At 39.3% G+C, this 17,116-nt stretch overlaps 1 protein-coding gene across 1 annotated transcript; it reads left to right on the forward strand.

The window, feature by feature from the left end:
• The first annotated feature begins 343 nt into the window (after nt 1-343).
• On the forward strand, nt 344-9,125 carry adrb3a (adrenoceptor beta 3a). The gene is made up of 3 exons (XM_088427616.1): nt 344-679; nt 753-2,050; nt 8,001-9,125. The coding sequence occupies exons 2-3, from the start codon at nt 771-773 to the stop codon at nt 8,026-8,028; spliced, it is 1,308 nt and encodes a 435-aa protein (XP_088283742.1). The 5' UTR covers nt 344-679; nt 753-770; the 3' UTR covers nt 8,029-9,125.
• The last annotated feature ends 7,991 nt before the right edge of the window (nt 9,126-17,116 follow it).

Genomic DNA, 17,116 nt, shown 5'->3' on the forward strand with positions numbered 1-17,116 from the left:
ACATGATTTTTTTTTTCATGCTCAACTATGAAAGAGTTCAGCTGCAACTTTTCTTGAAGCATAGCGTGAAAAGGAAGTATTCTATTTTGTTCATGTTCAACTATTTTTAAACTTTTATTTTTAATGTAGAAATGTCCAGTCCACAAAAGCCATGGAGAAATAAAGAAATACAAAAGCACTGCTTAAGTGTTGTTACTTAAAACAGTATGTATCTTCATGATTGAGTGAAGCCACTAATGCATGTTTGGTTTCTGCACACTGGACAGCGCTCACACCCTTCAACTCCTCCCCTCAACCAATACAGTCATAGACAGCCGAGGAGAGAGGGAGAGCGCGAGGGAGGGAGAGTAAGAGAGCAGATGAAAAAGGTGGGCTCTCACGCCGATGCACTCGCGCACTTCCTTCTGCACAGCGCCACTTTTCTCGATCATTATCAAATTGTAGCAGTTGTGGATCGCGCCTCTGTGATTGTTGTTCCGAGGCTGTAGTGTACAAGGCTGACTTTTTCGACCGGCATTTGGACTTTTACCTCTGTTAACTTTGATTGTTTCAGCATTGAGGGACATGCATTTTTTGCACAGAACATGTTGACTCCATTAAGAGGTCCTCGTTTGTGGAAGCATGGGAAGCCCGGGCTGAAGTTTGAGCGCGGCCAAAAAAACCTCCCCAGGCGAAAAATGTAAGAACATCTGCCTTTTGCAATCGGTAAAATATTTATGACCTAAAAAAATGTTGGTGCGCGAAACTTGTAGTGACTGAGCCGGTGAATAATGGACGGCAACCTGAGCACATCAACCGCTTTGAGAAACAACACAGGCCCCTACCATCCTGCTGCGGGGTCCTGGATCCTCCTGGTACTGGTCACTGTCATCATCATCATCGTTGTGGGAAACCTGCTGGTCATCATCGCCGTAGCTTCCACTTCCCAGCTCCAGACAACGACAAACATCTTCATCATGTCGCTGGCATGCGCTGACCTCATCATGGGCGTCATGGTGGTGCCCCTTGGGGCCACCATCGTGCTGACGGGCAACTGGCAGCTAGACGAAACCTCGTGCGATTTCTGGACTTCGGTGGACGTCCTGTGCGTGACAGCGAGCATAGAGACGCTCTGTGTGATAGCGGTGGACCGCTACATTGCAATTACGAGGCCGCTCCGACACCAGGTCTTACTGTGTAAGTGGCGCGCCAGAGCAATCGTTTGCTTGGTGTGGCTCGTTTCCGCCTTAATCTCTTTCGTGCCGATTATGAAAGGCTACTGGCGAGCGGACAGTGAACACGAAGCCAGAATGTGCTACGACGACCCCGCCTGCTGTGACTTTGTCACCAACCGGGCTTATGCCATCGTATCTTCCATAGTCTCTTTTTACATTCCTCTCTTCATAATGATCTTTGTGTATGCAAAGGTCTTCCTAATAGCCAGGCGGCAGGTGCAGCTCATTGACAAAAGCAGACTGCGTTTCAAGCATGAGAGTCCGACAACGCAAATGCAAGTTGATGCTGACATGAACAATCCAGCCCTTCAGTCGATATGCGTAGGCCACGGGACGGGGCGGAAGGGCGTCAAGCGAAGACCGTCCCGGTTATTGCTTGTTAAAGAGCACAAGGCCCTAAAAACTTTGGGTATCATCATGGGGACGTTTACTGTGTGCTGGCTGCCATTCTTTGTTGCCAACATCATCAACGCTTTTGACCGAAGCGTTCCGTCCGAGAGGATCTTCAGACTCTTAAACTGGCTGGGTTATGTCAACTCTGGCCTCAATCCTATCATCTACTGCCGGAGCGCAGAGTTCCGCGCTGCCTTCAAGAACCTTCTGGGCTGTCCGTGGCTGTCCACCCTGTGGCTCAACACACTCTACAAAGAAGTGCAGACTCGCTGCTCCTGCTTTCAATGGCGGGCTGAGTCTGGCCTGGCGGGTTCCTTTCGAAAAACTCCAACTGGTAGCTTGGCCAGCGCTCGAGGTAACAAGATCGACGAGGCTTCTCCAGTTCCTCTGCAGTCCAACGGCAGTACACAGTTCCACGATTTATCACAAGCAGAGGACAGATTGTAAGTTTTTTTTTTCAATTCTATCTTCAATTTCCCCCAAACAGTGGTCATGGTTATCAACTTCATGCTTACTTCACTTGTTTATTTGCCTATTACTTCACTAGTTTTTCTGCCTATTGCTTGTTTTCCACATGCAAATATTAAGCTAATGTTATAGGGATAAACATCTGCAGCAGTGTCCTCATTTAACCTTGAGCTCCGCAACAGAATTAGGTGTAGCGTTAGTTGGCAGTCATCTGACAGCACAGCAATGCATTGTTGCAAAAAGTTACAAATTTATTTATTTGCTAGAGATGCTGTTTGTTTATAATGCAGCAGAATGTTGAAAAGAAAATATATCCAATAAAGTCATTATGGATTTTCCTTATTATTGCTCATACGTTATATTAGAATTCAACTCACTCAAGAGCAAACTTCCATAATAATAATAATAAAATAAAATATAAAAATGATGGATCAAAAAATAAGGGGAGGGGGGTGATTGTGATAAAATCATAATTTCAGTTGGAATTTGGAAATATTAACTAATATTATGGAGAGATGACATGCATAAACATGCTATTAAGAGCTCATGCTACATTAGTTAATAATGTTCATAATATTGCATATTGACATGGCATAAAAATGTTTAGTTAATTGAGTCTGTTAGACTTAGAAGAAATACCTTTACTTTTACATAGATCAGACTTTATTCCCTGCATTACATATTGTGAAAGAAGATAGCCATATCTTCAAGTTCAAGTTTTCTTCAGTGCAATCGGCCCGACAGTCCAGAAAAATAAATCAATGGAAACTTTTGTGGTTTCAGCATTCTAAAATTAAAGTGGAAACTAATACTTTAAATGTGAATGATTGAAAAGGACTGCACAATCATCAGTTATTTTACCACGTATGTAATTCATTTCCTGAATTGATTTGAAAAGATCACATTATTAATGGAGCTTTTTGTGATTTATTGCCCTTGTATTGCTGACACATTGAGATCTGTGGCACATACAGTATTAGCAAATATTAACATGGCTTTTCGCCAGTCATGGGGGCCTCTGTGGACGAGGCCCAACAGCACATCAGATAATTCTTTATCATATTTGACCAGAACACTCAGTCCAATTAACTGCACAGGCTGTTTACCACGCAGTTTATACTGAAGTTGGAATGGCATAACATTTGGCTCAATGTCAATCCAAAGTGCAGCCACAAGCTGACTAATAAACAAAGGCATAAACAACTAAATGTAATCGGGAACTGTACGTACAGATTGCTAATAGAATTTAAATCCACCTTAATAAATCATGTTTGAGTTTAGCATTCAGGCAGTAATAACGGAAACATTAATACATTGCCACAGTGACAGGATGAACACATATAGCTGGTACCATTTATGACAACAGTACACTTAAAGATTTATAAGTGAGTTATTACTAGTTTAACATATTATAAATTCATAGTAACCTGCTGTGTGGTGTTGTGTTTTAACTTTCTAACATGTAGCCACAATATGCTGCTTTTTTCCTTTTTGTTAGTGCTAAATACTTGGAATTCACAAACTATATATATATATATATATATATATATATATATATATATATATATATATATATATATATTATATATACTCCGTATGCTTCTAGTCCAACCTAAACAAAGGACCATTTACAATTGGAAAAATGTACATTCTGTTTATACTCAAACTGAATTTCGTCTTTTAGAGTAAAATGTGCTCTACAAAATTCATTGTGATCCCGGTGCTGTTTTACAGGCAAAATCAATACATCAATGAAACGTGACATAGGAACATAAAAACACATGTTTAATACAAGAGTACAACCTCAAATACTTGTTTCTTATCGTCATACTGCTATGCTGTCTCTTCTGTCTGCTGCAGAGACCAAAAGCTAACTATCCACAGCTGTGACTTCATAAAAAAAATAAATAAATAAAAAAAAATGTCGATAACATGCCTTTGTTCCCTTGAGTGCCGAGGGGCTACATTTCTTACAGGAGAGATTCTCAATACGTATAGGCTCCTTTGTTGTCAGAGAAATGCTTGAGGGCATATCACAGCAGCCCTTATCAACATTGCCAACAGCCTACACAGTCTGTCACGTAAACACAATCCTTTAATGACAAGTGTAATTGTTCATGGATTACCAGCATTGCAGTGTTTCTTATCTATTTTTCATGATCTTAATCCAAGTTGAAGCATGGGCTAAGGCTTTTCCAATCCATCCATAAAAACTTTACTCATGATAATATTCACAAAATCAAAATGTACACACAAACCTCAACTTATTCATTTAAAATTTTGAAGGGAAATGAATTTACTGAATGAGTGTATTTAAGGAACAGGCAAAAGAAAATGAAATGACTGAAATTATTGCTGTAAACACTAACTTTTTAAATTGGCTTTTACTTTGGCAAAACGTTCCATGTTTAAAAGTATTCATGGTGTTTTCTCAATTTACACATTTCTAATATTATGAGTTGTGTTTATAAATAACATTGTGGTCACTCATAATTGTCATTTGTAATATTAACAAGAATGGATATAGGCTATAATTCAGTATTTGTTCAGGGACTGGATCATTGTTGTGATTTGTGCTTTGTTATAGCTCGTTTAAAATGAACAGAACACATTAGATTCAAGTATGGTGACCCAGAAACACTTTTACAGATATTGTAAGTGGACCCATTTCCTTTTATGACTGCACTTCACATTTGAAGGGAGTCTCAGTCAAGACAACTGACAGACTCTAAGTGAACCTGAATTGCACAGGTTAAACAAATCACCTAGGTGGGTTTGACCCTTTCAGGGGGTTCAGTTTGTTCAAAGTATTTTATTACATCAAGACGTATATAAAAAACACAACATAGTTTTATAAATCATTAAACAGTTGCACTTTTTAGCAAATTGGAAGTTGACCAATACCACAGAATTAACGTAGTTGTGTTCAGCGGTTCCAGTGTTCTGATATACAGTTTCAAATTAATTACATTTTACACAAAGAGCTAGCTTTAATTCCGAATAGAAAAAAAAAAAAAGTGTTCAACTAGTATTGTATGACAGGGAGTAAAACTGAGGTGTCTGAGGTAAAGTTGGTCTTGGTCGTATGCTTGAAGAATTTTTTTACATGACTATAATACTGTCTTGACTTGCTTTGATAAAATGAGTAGTTTGTTCGTCACATTACTCAAGATTGTAAATGCCTTCATATTAGTCTTGATTTTGGAATGAAACAGTATTTCCATCTTGCTATTTAGGTAAGGTCAGGCCATTAATTGAAGCAATTCTTTGCCTCAAAAAAGTTTAAAGTTGCTTTTCACTGTAATTGGCAGCCTGCTGGAATTCACAACAATACGATGACACTGGACATAGAATAAGACACTACACATGAGTAACATGAATGCAAAGGAAAGGCAAGACTTCAGCCGAAATCATTAAGGAGTTCCCCACTATGTGGAATCAGATTTTTTAACAGGAGAAAGGTTAAAAAGAAAACAGACCCATACCAACGCATTCCTTCATCAGGATGCTTTTCTAAAATACTGAAGCCTACTGAAGCCGAAAGTGAAGGCTTTACCCATAAAGAAGGAGTCACAAGTAACTGCAGGGAAGGGCTGCAGAATAGTATTAACCAACAGTGGGACATACATTTAACTGGGCCTTCACTGGGAATTTTCCTGACCTCATCTACTGTACTTCACACCACAAATTCACACCACTTCAACTTTTTGCAACAATAGAAGCCAGGAATACTATTCCAAGATGAACAGCACATCATCAAGCTGCATACACAATCTAGAGCAGATCAATGTTTATCTAAAGGAGCAACTCAAACATCTAAGAAACCGAATACATCGTGCTCCCCAAGTGTAAATATTAAACGGACAGTATCATTGTGAGCAAATAGCAACAAGAACTGGTTGTAAAGTGGTGCTCTGCTCCACCAATCAGATAATGCTAATACCAATGCCACAGTACTATGGCCCTCTAGGTAAAATTTGAAACTTAATTGGTTATTGCTCTTGAAGACCTTGGTAGATTAGATTAACACTGTAATGGATAGAGGCTGAAATACGATAGTACAAATCTATAACACACACATACTAGAATTCCACAGTGTGGCCAAGAGATATTACAAACTGCTGGGATAAAATGAGGGCGGCTTGGTGACAGAGTAATTGACAGCGTAATGCCGGGATGGGCACCAGCGAGCCTGCGACCCCAGTGAGGACAAGCGGCGACAAATAATGGTTGGATAGATGAATGGGATGAAATGACCATAATACATTTTCATGGAACTAATATTGGAATCGAGGCTGCAAATTCATTTTATACTCTGGTCAGAAGAAAAGGCCCTGTTGGCCTCTACCCCCCAACTCGCAGGGCTACACAAATACATTTAACTTCACTTGGTACTTTCACACAAACACGTAGGGCGTTTGCGCCATTATTAGCGTGAAAACATGCTCCCTGGTTAATGGAGGTGGCTCCTCGCATTACCTTTTGACAGAGTAGAGATGTCAAATCTACCACATGGCAAAAGCAGCACTGAGTCACTGGAGTCTTTGTAGAAGATTGGCACTTGCAAAATATCACAAAACGGCAAGAAGACCTCTATTTGCGGATGATGTCAAGTTGACCGCGGCAGTCGCAGATGTGAAGAGGGCATCGTTCATGTCACTGTGTGAAAAATCACAACAAATCTTTTTGTTGCTAACTGTCTCCAATACATCAATGTTATTGGCACCTCACATGCCCCTCCAAAAGATTTTTTTTTTCTTCTTGAAATGTGAAAACTGAGTTGTAAAAGGACTTTTAAAGCAAGATATTTTCATCTGTATTCCGCTTATTGTGGCAGTGCGTGAGTCTTCCTGTACAAGCAGGTACGGTAGATGTGATAGCATCAGTGTCCATGTTGTGTTGGGGAAAACTTCCATAAGAGAATGCAGGACAAGGGGTGCTTGCTGTTATTAGCAAACAGAAAAATACAAGGGAAATGGCAGTATACTGATACTAACAGTGCTTTCTCCCAAACAAGGCCAACACACTTCGACTGTTAATACACTTTAATCTGATCGCAACTGACATTCCATACAAGGCATGAGCAACACAAGCCAAATTGTATTATATCAACTTAGGTCCATACAACTTCAAAATTACATTCACCTAAGGACATTTTTATCTGACCCCCCCCCCCCCCCCCCCCCACACACACACACACACACACACACACACACACACACACAAACCCCACAAAAAACAAAACAGGAATCTATTCACATAATTTTAGGTTCGCTCTGTAACACCCTAAAATGGTTTTCAGTGGATTTTCTTTGTGTTTTATCGTTTACCAAGTGTAATGGACATCATCATAAAATCTCTGTTTAGCTCCACAATTGCCCAACAAGACTGGTGAACATGTTTCAACCAAGAGGTTTTTTCAGTTAAATAAAAAAGGTGTTAATTATTCACCACGTGAATATACACTGCCAATTCCTGATTATAAAGACATAAGCTGAAATGCCTTTGATTTATCTGTCTTGAATTGCATATAGATGAAACTAACTGTTCTAGCAATATGACCCTTTAGGCAATATGTTTCATATTGCTATTGGTTTAAAAAGCTACGTGAAAGCTGATAAACTATCCCTCAGTGGAAAAGTGAATCTGAACGTCGACAACATTATTCTTCAACTCCTTCACAGAAATATTAACAATTATTCTCACTGGGATTTTTTTTTTCTCAAAAACTACCTCATCACTAACCCCACCGAGACTGTATACTTGACTTCCTGGGGTGATGCATCCTTAGCAGTCTCTCAAACAAATCCAGGAGCGAACCAATCACATTTGGGTGGGAGGAAGGGTCAGAAATAGCAAGTGAAGCAAACAACTGACAATTTTCTTTTGGTCGTAAACGGTTTGTGTGTTTTGTTTTTCCCACAGTTTTACATTGCAGGAAAAAGAAGGATGATGACTGCCAAGCGCCAAACTACTGAAGACATTACTGTGAAGAACAGCAGCCAATGAGGAGCCTCCACAGTGAGGTCCAGCACAAAGATGGCGGCACTGACTCTAAAAAAAATTGCTTTCATGGTCATGGTTGCTCTCAGCTGTCCACATGCAGCGCCAGCCACGTGAAGCGTAACAGTGACTGAATTAGAAGATTTGCAAACAAATCATTTACATTGTGGTTTCGAATAAAGTAAAAATAAACAAGGTAGTTGCACAAAATAAAAGGAATGTTATCTATTTATGATCCACATAATCCTGAACAAATATGCTCCCTAATTTAATTAACTGTTTTCATAGTCAATCTTGGAATGTTACTTACCTAAATGTTAACAGGTTGGGTGCGTAAAAAAGTTATCAGCTATCTGTTTTCAGCCTTCATCTTTCTAGTGAGAATGTGAACTGGTTTAGTTATCATATATACATTTCGACAATTAATAGAAAAAAAAGCCCTAAACGACACATTTTTTATTTATTCCCTGCTAAATTGTCTATAAGCCGGGCACCGAGAACATTTCTATCAGCAGTTTTCCATCAATTTGCAGTACCAGATGGTAAGCTGCATATAAAATGTTCCCTTTCCCAATTTTGGCTATTAGCAATGATTGTTTTTCAGAACTATTTGAGGGACAACATCTGAAGGGGCTGCCTGGAGAAATGCGTAGCAGCATGCAGCACATCATGTTCTATATTGACTTAAGTACACAGTGATACTCAGATCATGTCATGTGGGCCTCCCTGTAAATTGTGAAGTATACAGAGCGCATTCATCCTTGTCCTGCAACATTTTAATCACATGAAACTAGCAACCTTTTTTGGACTATGTTACACACCAAGTGTCTTTCAGCGTCTTTTGAGCCACATCTCACAAAGCTCGTAGGCACCTACTCTGCCAGTCCGTTAGCTCGAATGCCTGCCAGGTTTGTTGAATTATATGGTATAATAGAGCCAAAATCCATCCACCTCATTCTTTGTTTTCTTCCCCTGACATCTTTCTTTGCGTGTGCGGTGGTGCCTTGGTTGTGTTGCACTGAGAAATAAAAGCGGAAATGTAAACTATTTGTTGCATGCGTATTCCCTGCAGACCTATCAAAGCACTTAAGAGCCTGTCTGTCATTCAAAACAAAAAAAAGTCCCAAGAAGCCATTCCCAAAAAGACAGGAAGTCTGCCATTTTGTTTTGAAGCACGCATTTCAGGGTAATTTGGGTCATTTCCTTGGTTCTTTCAAACCCGTGCGTACCCTTAGAGATTTTGTTGAATGATACCAACTCCTTCAGCTGGTTTATCTTCCATTCTTTCTTCCAGAAGTTTGAGGGTACTGTTTACACCCTTAGAAGTTGGATGAGGTAAGCAAAATGCTTATGGATGCTTGCCCTAGATTAGAGAAAAAAATTCAGTTCTTGTTTTATATATATATATATATATATATATATATATATATATATATATATATATATATATATATATATATATATATATATATATATATATATATATATATATATATATAATATATATATATATATATATATATATATATTTATACAGTATATGGGTGTGTGTGTGTGTGTGTGTGTGTGTGTGTGTGTGTGTGTGTGTGTGTGTGCGTGTATGTCTGTCTGTCTCATAATGCGTCCTTGTGAAAAATGTTAAATAAGTTCAATGAGTAGCATAGAGGATTCCAGTGTTCTGGGTTCAAAGTTTGCCTCAGGAGTTTATATGTCCTCCCCCGTGCTTGTGTGGTTTTCTCTGGTTACCCTGGTTTCCTCACTAAATGACATTTTGCACATGTATTAAAAAATTGCATTCTTGAATAGTTCAAGCATACTCAATTAATTTGAATGAGTAGGACAGCTGTGCGATAACTGAGATTTTTCTATCGGTCAATAGCAGTTCTTAGCACCAGTAAATACTGATGCCAGAGTCGCTGATACTGTACCAATACAAAAAAATGTAGGTTCCGCCTATAGCTTGCCAGCCAATTGCAGATTTGCAGTTAAGTGTGAATGTGTCGGAATGGTGATCTATGTGTGTCCTCCCTGCGATTGGCTGGCATCCAGGCCATGGCACATGATAATTACACAATAGCACAACCTAATAACATAATAACACAGGCTTGATTAAAAAAGGCCTCACAGGTTTCTCCAAGTTTGGCATGAATGGTTAGTCTCAACTTGATGTATATGATTCTAATTGGGAATCCTCCTTTCCATTGGAAATTTCATCAAAACATCCATCCATCCATTTTCGAGAGCCAATTATCCTCACAAGGGTCGCAGGCTTGCTGGTGCCTATCCCAGTTGACTTCGGGCAGTAGGCGGGGGGCACCCTCAACTGGCTGCCAGCCAATCGCAGGACACACAGTGAGAAACAACCATTCACGCACACAATCACACAATTTAGTATGTGCAATACACCTGCCATGCATGTTTTTGGAGTGTGGAAGGAAGCCGGAGTGCCCGGAGACAACCCATGCGGGCTCGGGGAAAACATGCAAACTCCACAAGGAAAGGCCGAAAGTGAAGTAGATTTGAACTCGGGTCCCTGAGCTGTGAGGCGGACAAGCTAACCACTGCGCAACCGAGCCACCTGCCATCAAAACAGATAAACAAAATATATTATTGAAGCAGGGTTGAGTAACCTGCCGACCACACGCTGGTCCCTCTATTCTTGAATAAGTACCACCAGGCGTTTTCATTTTCAAGAGTCCTAAAATGTTTCTTGACGAAATTTAACTTCTTTTCACCCTACAAAAAGATCAGCTACTGGGAAAGCCTATTATTTTTTTAAATGAATATTTTTTTAAATCTAATATTGCTTTACTGATTTTTTTGCTTCATGTATTTTACAAATGCACTACAATTAAATCTTTCATTAGGTCTAATGATTATTAGTGATAAAATAATTACATTACCTGAATGTTTATGTCCTTCTATTGTTATCCAATGAAAAATAGACTAACCTGTCAAAATGACCAGCTTTATTATAGAAATGAAGTCTGCGCACACTGCAGGAAGCTGAATTTCTCCATCATTATCTGGAAACGCATATGGGCCAGCAGCTGCACTGAATTACATTTCATAAGCACAGACAGGGCATATAATAGCACAATAAATTTACAACAAGTGAAATTATTAGAGTACAAGATGAACACTGGGGCCATTCGGTAAATCCTGCCCGTGTTGCTTAGGTGACCATTTATGTTGCCTAGCAGCTGAGCCCCAAACAAAAGATTGTTGGGTCACAAATTTGGTTTAGCAGGTAGCCAATATGAGTGGACGGTGTTGCTATGATTAAAAAAAAAACAAAAACAAAAATGATAATATGAGGAATTGCATAGTGATAGTGGGAAAATCAAACAAGGAACCATTAATAGAGTCCTGTGATTTTGTATAAACTGAGCCACAACTACAGTGCTGTAATAGAGGAGCAGGTACTGAAGTTTGTGACAAAGATGAAGCTAAACAGCACTGCCATCATCTGGACAATCCATGCGCATCGATTTGGAAATATTTTTGAACAGATCAAGGACTGAAACTTCAGTTGTCAGTGGGAGTGGAAATCTTTGACTGTCATGATTTGATCCCAATTTTAGGGCCTCTGATTCGATTCAGAATCGATTTTTTTATTTAAAACGATTCGATTCAATTAATAATGAATCCCGCCTTAATATATAGATGTGCACAGATTCATCATGCTACTTCTGTCTGCTGGACACAAAGTGTCTTTTTTGTGGACAACTGCTACTTTTTGAAGCTAGCTATAAATTGTATAATACAGCTCAGTGGAAGGGTGGTTAGCACTTCCGCCTCGCAGTTAAGGGACCAGAGTTCAATTCCAGCTGGCTCCAGCCTTCCTGTGTGGAGTTTGCATGTTCTCCCTGAGCCTGCGTGGGTTCTCTGCGTGCACTCTGGCTTCCTCCCACATTCCAAAAAACATGCATGGGAGGCAGGTGTATTGTATTGGACACACTAAATTGTCCTTAGGTGTGTAACTGATTGTTCATCTCTGTGTGCCCTGCGATTGGCCGGCAATCATTCCAGGGTGTCTACTACCCGAATTCAGCCGGGATAGGCACCTGCAAGTCACTGACCCTTGTGAGGAGAAGCTGCTATAGAAAATGGATGGATGAAAATTGTATAGCTTTTATAGTATAAGATGAATTTAAAAAAAAAAGTAGGACCAGTTACATGGTAATTTCACAGGAAATAGCAGTATCAAAATATTATGTGAAAAACTGTTGCCCAAACGAAAATTATTCATATTTTTTGGTACATTTACGACAATTTATGAAAGTAAACATTTTTAAGTGAGCAGCTAAATTAAGAGTATGGTCAAACTGTGAAAACTGTGCGAGTTTGTTCATCTCTGAGCATATCAGGAGCATTACCAGTCATAATTGTAACATTATTTAGTACAGTATATTTATATGTATTAATTTACATGTATGTGATTTATATGTGTTCGTGAATCACACTGGAGTTTGTATATCTATTTTTTGTCTTATCGTGTTTTGTTTTCATTTGTGAACATGCTGAAGTATTGTGTTGTGTTGATTACGGACCATTTGCTTTCTGTTCTGTATACATATTTGTTCCTGGTTAGCTCATTTAATTCACATTATTCTGACATCGTTTGAGACGTTGATGTCAAACTAGACAGATACAGTAGCTAACACTTGAGTTGAGGTGGTCCAAAGACAGCCTGACATGGAAGTTTAAGATATTTTACTTGTATATCCGGCCTTGTACAGCTAATTACATCTAATATATATACAGTACGCATTATTCTGTAAAACGATAATACACATGCAAAACAAAAATATTACTTTTCATCTCTGTCCAGTATTCACATGTTAATTAAACATACAGTGGTACCTCGGTACTCGACCGCCTCTATACTCGACCAAATCGGTGCTCGACCAAAAAATTCAAGTAGGTAATGCATCGGACCTCAAACAGATTTTCGGTTCTCGACTAGCCGAGCCGAGCCGAGCCGACCCGAACGCGCTCCTCGGCCCTTCTCGGCCAGCGGGTAAGCGCCAGTTCAACTCAGACCGCCAGCGGAGTAAGACGTTTGTTCGAGTATTTCTTCCCGGATTTAAACTTTTTCGTGTTGCTCTAGCCCTTAATAATGGGTCCAAAGAAAGACAGTGATAAGGGGAAGGCAAAGAGGAAAACAATGAGGACCACTATTGAACCGAAGAAGGAAATTATAGCAAAATATGAACGCGGTGTACCTCGCGTCGCAGTTAGCTAGCGTCATCATGGAAGGAGTAACTCCCTCCCGTCCTCTCCACATCCATTCCTGTATGCCATCAACCACTCTCCAAAACGTAAGTAAATTATACAAAATGGTTTATAATGCTTTATTTATCTTTATCTTTATCATGTACTGCTTGTGCACATTTACTTGTGCACACATACTTTCCATTATTTCTTATGGGAAAAATGGTTTCGGTGTTCGAACAAATCGGTGCTCGACCACCACCTCAGAACGGATTATGGTCGAGTACCGAGGTACCACTGTACTTTACACACTAATTTCTGCATTTGGGGCCAGGGGGCTTGGCCCCACCTGCTGGCGCTAGTAGAGCACTGCAGGCTGAAAAGAATGGACTTTTTGTTAGATGCAAACCTAATCCTATTATTTATTATTAGTTACTGTTATTTACTATTACTATACTTACTTCCGATTACTTACTATAGGAAGAATCCAACTCCTTGTTAACTGTGCAGAAGATAACAAATAGTGTGCACATTTTTTTTTCCACATTTCTTTCACGTTGCTTTCAAAGGTAACAGTTTGAAGCACAGAGTGTTACATTGCTGTTTGTTGTTTTGTCCCACAGCACCATGCAGACTCAACAACAAAAACCTTGCTGGCTACAATGTTCTGAAGCATCCATCCTTATTATCAGTAGAATGACGAGCAGCGGGGTGTTGGTTTGAAGAAGCTTTTTGTTGATCAGGACGAGGCACCGGAGCAAAGTGTTGTTTTCCTAACGGTGTGGACACGAATCCGCTAAGCAGAGCTCTCTCTGAATCACTGATTTGTGATTGGGTTGTGATTGCACATCCCATTATGATATTAAAACAAAAAAAAGACAAAAATACTTTTAGAAGCTTGTCACTTTCACTTGGGTCGTTACTAAATCGCGAATAGAATAGATAGAATGCCTTTATTTTCATTGTACGAGTGTACAACGAAATGGGTGATTTAGATTAGATTAACATAAAACAACATTTATCACCGCCAAAATTTACAAAACAATACAACAGAACACACAACATAAAATTGTGACATCACCTGCCTTGTTCAAGTGGTAATAGATGAAAGAAGAGAGATTCTAAGTCTTCTTTCATATAAGTGGATCTGCGACGTCAAGATAACAGCATGCATAACGCCACACACGTCAAATTTGAAACTAAACACGGAGCTATAGCGACTGTTGATGAGCAACATAGAGCAACATTCTCCAGTCCCGTTCAGATCGCTCAAACATGTATTTGCATGCTGTGCATGATGGTCTTGTGCTAAATAATCACTTTAATAGTACAGTCTTACATATTACATAAACAATGTTAGCTTGGAACCCTGGTCTTACTACTGTATGCATTGCCTTGTTTTTGAGAGAGAAAAAACATTTATATTCTTTTAGTGCAAATTGAGTTGACCGGGATCAAAATGATGTGGATTTGGTCCCGAGTCCCATTTGTTGTTATCCAGGACCAAGTTATCTTTATTCTAGGTTTTTTGTTTTTTTGTTTTTTTTTCCCCCAAGCAAAATTTAATTGGATCATCCTGATCCAGATATGTGCTTTTTAAGATGTCAAGACCTGGATTAGTTATTGTCTAAAAGGGACAAAATATCATAATGGGACAAGATTATTTATACTTTCATTTGACTTTACTAAAAGGCTCAATTGGTAGCCAACATTGTAACACAAAAGCTCCTTTAATAGTAGCTGTTGCATACGAATGATCTAACACTCAGTTATTCCTGGGTGCGCGTATGCTTGCTTGGACTGTGTTATACTTTAACTCCATTGCTTCCAAGTATATGGCAGTTTAAACATTTCTCAGAAATTTACAAGATTTAACCAGCTGATCAATGGTTAACCATGGTAAAACAGGTGGTGACGATTACAACGGCAAATTAAAGTGACGGACGAATTCAACCATTTCGGTAGGCTTCATTCATCCAGCCAGCCATCTTCTATAGCCGCTTATCTTCATTTGGGTTGCTGAATTGCTGGTGCCTATCTTAGCTGTCTACGGGCAGTAGACGGGGGACACCCTCAAGTGGTTGCCAATTGCAGGTCACACAGGGACGAACAAACATTAACACACCCGATCACACCCAACGACGATTTAGAGTGTCCATTACACCTACCATGCATGTTTTTGAAGTGTGGGAGGAAGCTGGAGTGCTTGGAGAGAACATGCAAACTCCACACAAGAAGGCCGAAGCCAACTAGAATTGAACTCAGGACTCTCAACTGTGAGGCAGACGTGCTAACCTCTTTTACACCTTGCCGCAGGGCTCGGCCTGTCGTTTTATAAATGTTTTCATCATCCGGCTGTCCATCTGCAAACCTGACGTCCATCTGCGACAGACCAACGTTAAGGCCATTACTACCAACCCGACAGCCCTCTATGATGGTCAATTTTCATCCATTGTTGAGAGAACTGATTGTTGTGACAACCACTGATGGACTTACAGGTGGCTGAGGTTTTTTCCAATGTGTATATTCCATTGAAATGGCAATGTATAGAAGCTGAAATCTGATTGGCCAAAAATACACAAAGAATTGCTATGAATTGAAGATAAAACGTTTGGATATGAAATCACAATAAACACAATGTTGTGTAAGTTTGAAATGGAGGTCACTGCTTGGAGGCCCTCACAGTCACCGAATGCATTATGTTCCAAACTTATACTTTGCTCTTATCGGCCAATCAGGTCAATAGGATCAGGTTTTTTGTAGTTTTTTTCTGCAGCCATTACACTTTTTTATCAAACTGAAATAACGTTTACGAGTTCTTCACCGGTTCCCTGATTGATAGCACAATCAATAGCTGTAACATTAACTGTGGCCGAGTCTTCTTCCAATGTTTGATCAAGGTCCTGCGGGTGCAATCATCATCAAATGTAGTCTTCAGCCAATCCTGAACGGCACCATGATGACAGAGAAATTTACACAATCAGTGAGTCAGTCACATTCAGCATGCGTTCCTGCACTTTTCTCCACATCTAAACCCATGTCTAATTTTCTTTCAGAGTTGTTACCTCAGTATTTTTGCCTGTGACCTTATTGAGGTATGCTGGCACCTGCGTACCTCATATTGCAATCTGGTCAGGATCGCATTTGCTCAGGGATTAATGAAGTGAGTCTACATGTGTATCTTTCAAGCTGTTTTTATACTGAAAAGTACTCCCCTTTAATTCTCACGAGTACCCTTTTTCAATTTAAGATTTTTTTTTCGAGGACCCTCCAGGGAATTCAGGTCAGGGCAATTGTGTCACCATTGGGAAAAGTTATTGGTTATTGATTTACCTGTTATTTAACAATAATATATTTTGAGTTTTGAAACACCATTATACCTTTAATATATCTAGAACTCTTCCTCCCAATCAAATTAAGGAGTTTATTTCAAATTTGTGGCAAGCGAGGAAACTGCATATTTAAGCTGACGTTTTCTGCCACCTTTGATCTTGGGAAGTTTGGGAGCGTCTGGGGGTTGGTTCGCAACGTCTGATTAATTTAGAAAACACAGTGGTAATGTTGGAGTCATTGTTGGCTGACTTCAACCTTTTGAATGGGTATGGGATCATCGAGACTTTCGATCCTTCTGATTGGATATTTCATTTTCTTCTTTCTTTGTTTCTTTCTTTCTTTCCTTCTTTCTTTCTTTCTTTCTTTCTTTCTTTCTTTCTTTCTTTCTTTCTTTCTTTCTTTCTTTCTTTCTTTCTTTCTTTCTTTCTTTCTTTCTTTCTTTCTTTCTTTCTTTCTTTCTTTCTTTCTTTCTTTCTTATTGATTTATT

This window comes from Hippichthys cyanospilos, chromosome 1, assembly GCF_059441005.1.
Source record: "Hippichthys cyanospilos isolate Australia breed blue-spotted pipefish chromosome 1, RoL_Hcya_1.0, whole genome shotgun sequence".
Lineage (NCBI taxonomy): Eukaryota > Metazoa > Chordata > Actinopteri > Syngnathiformes > Syngnathidae > Hippichthys > Hippichthys cyanospilos.

Bases quoted from the DNA above. Each gene is read 5' to 3' on its own strand.
- adrb3a (XM_088427616.1), top strand. From the start codon at position 771: ATGGACGGCAACCTGAGCACATCAACCGCTTTGAGAAACAACACAGGC. The intron at 2,051-8,000 runs GTAAGTTTTTTT...TTTTTCCCACAG, and splicing joins TCACAAGCAGAGGACAGATT to TTTTACATTGCAGGAAAAAG.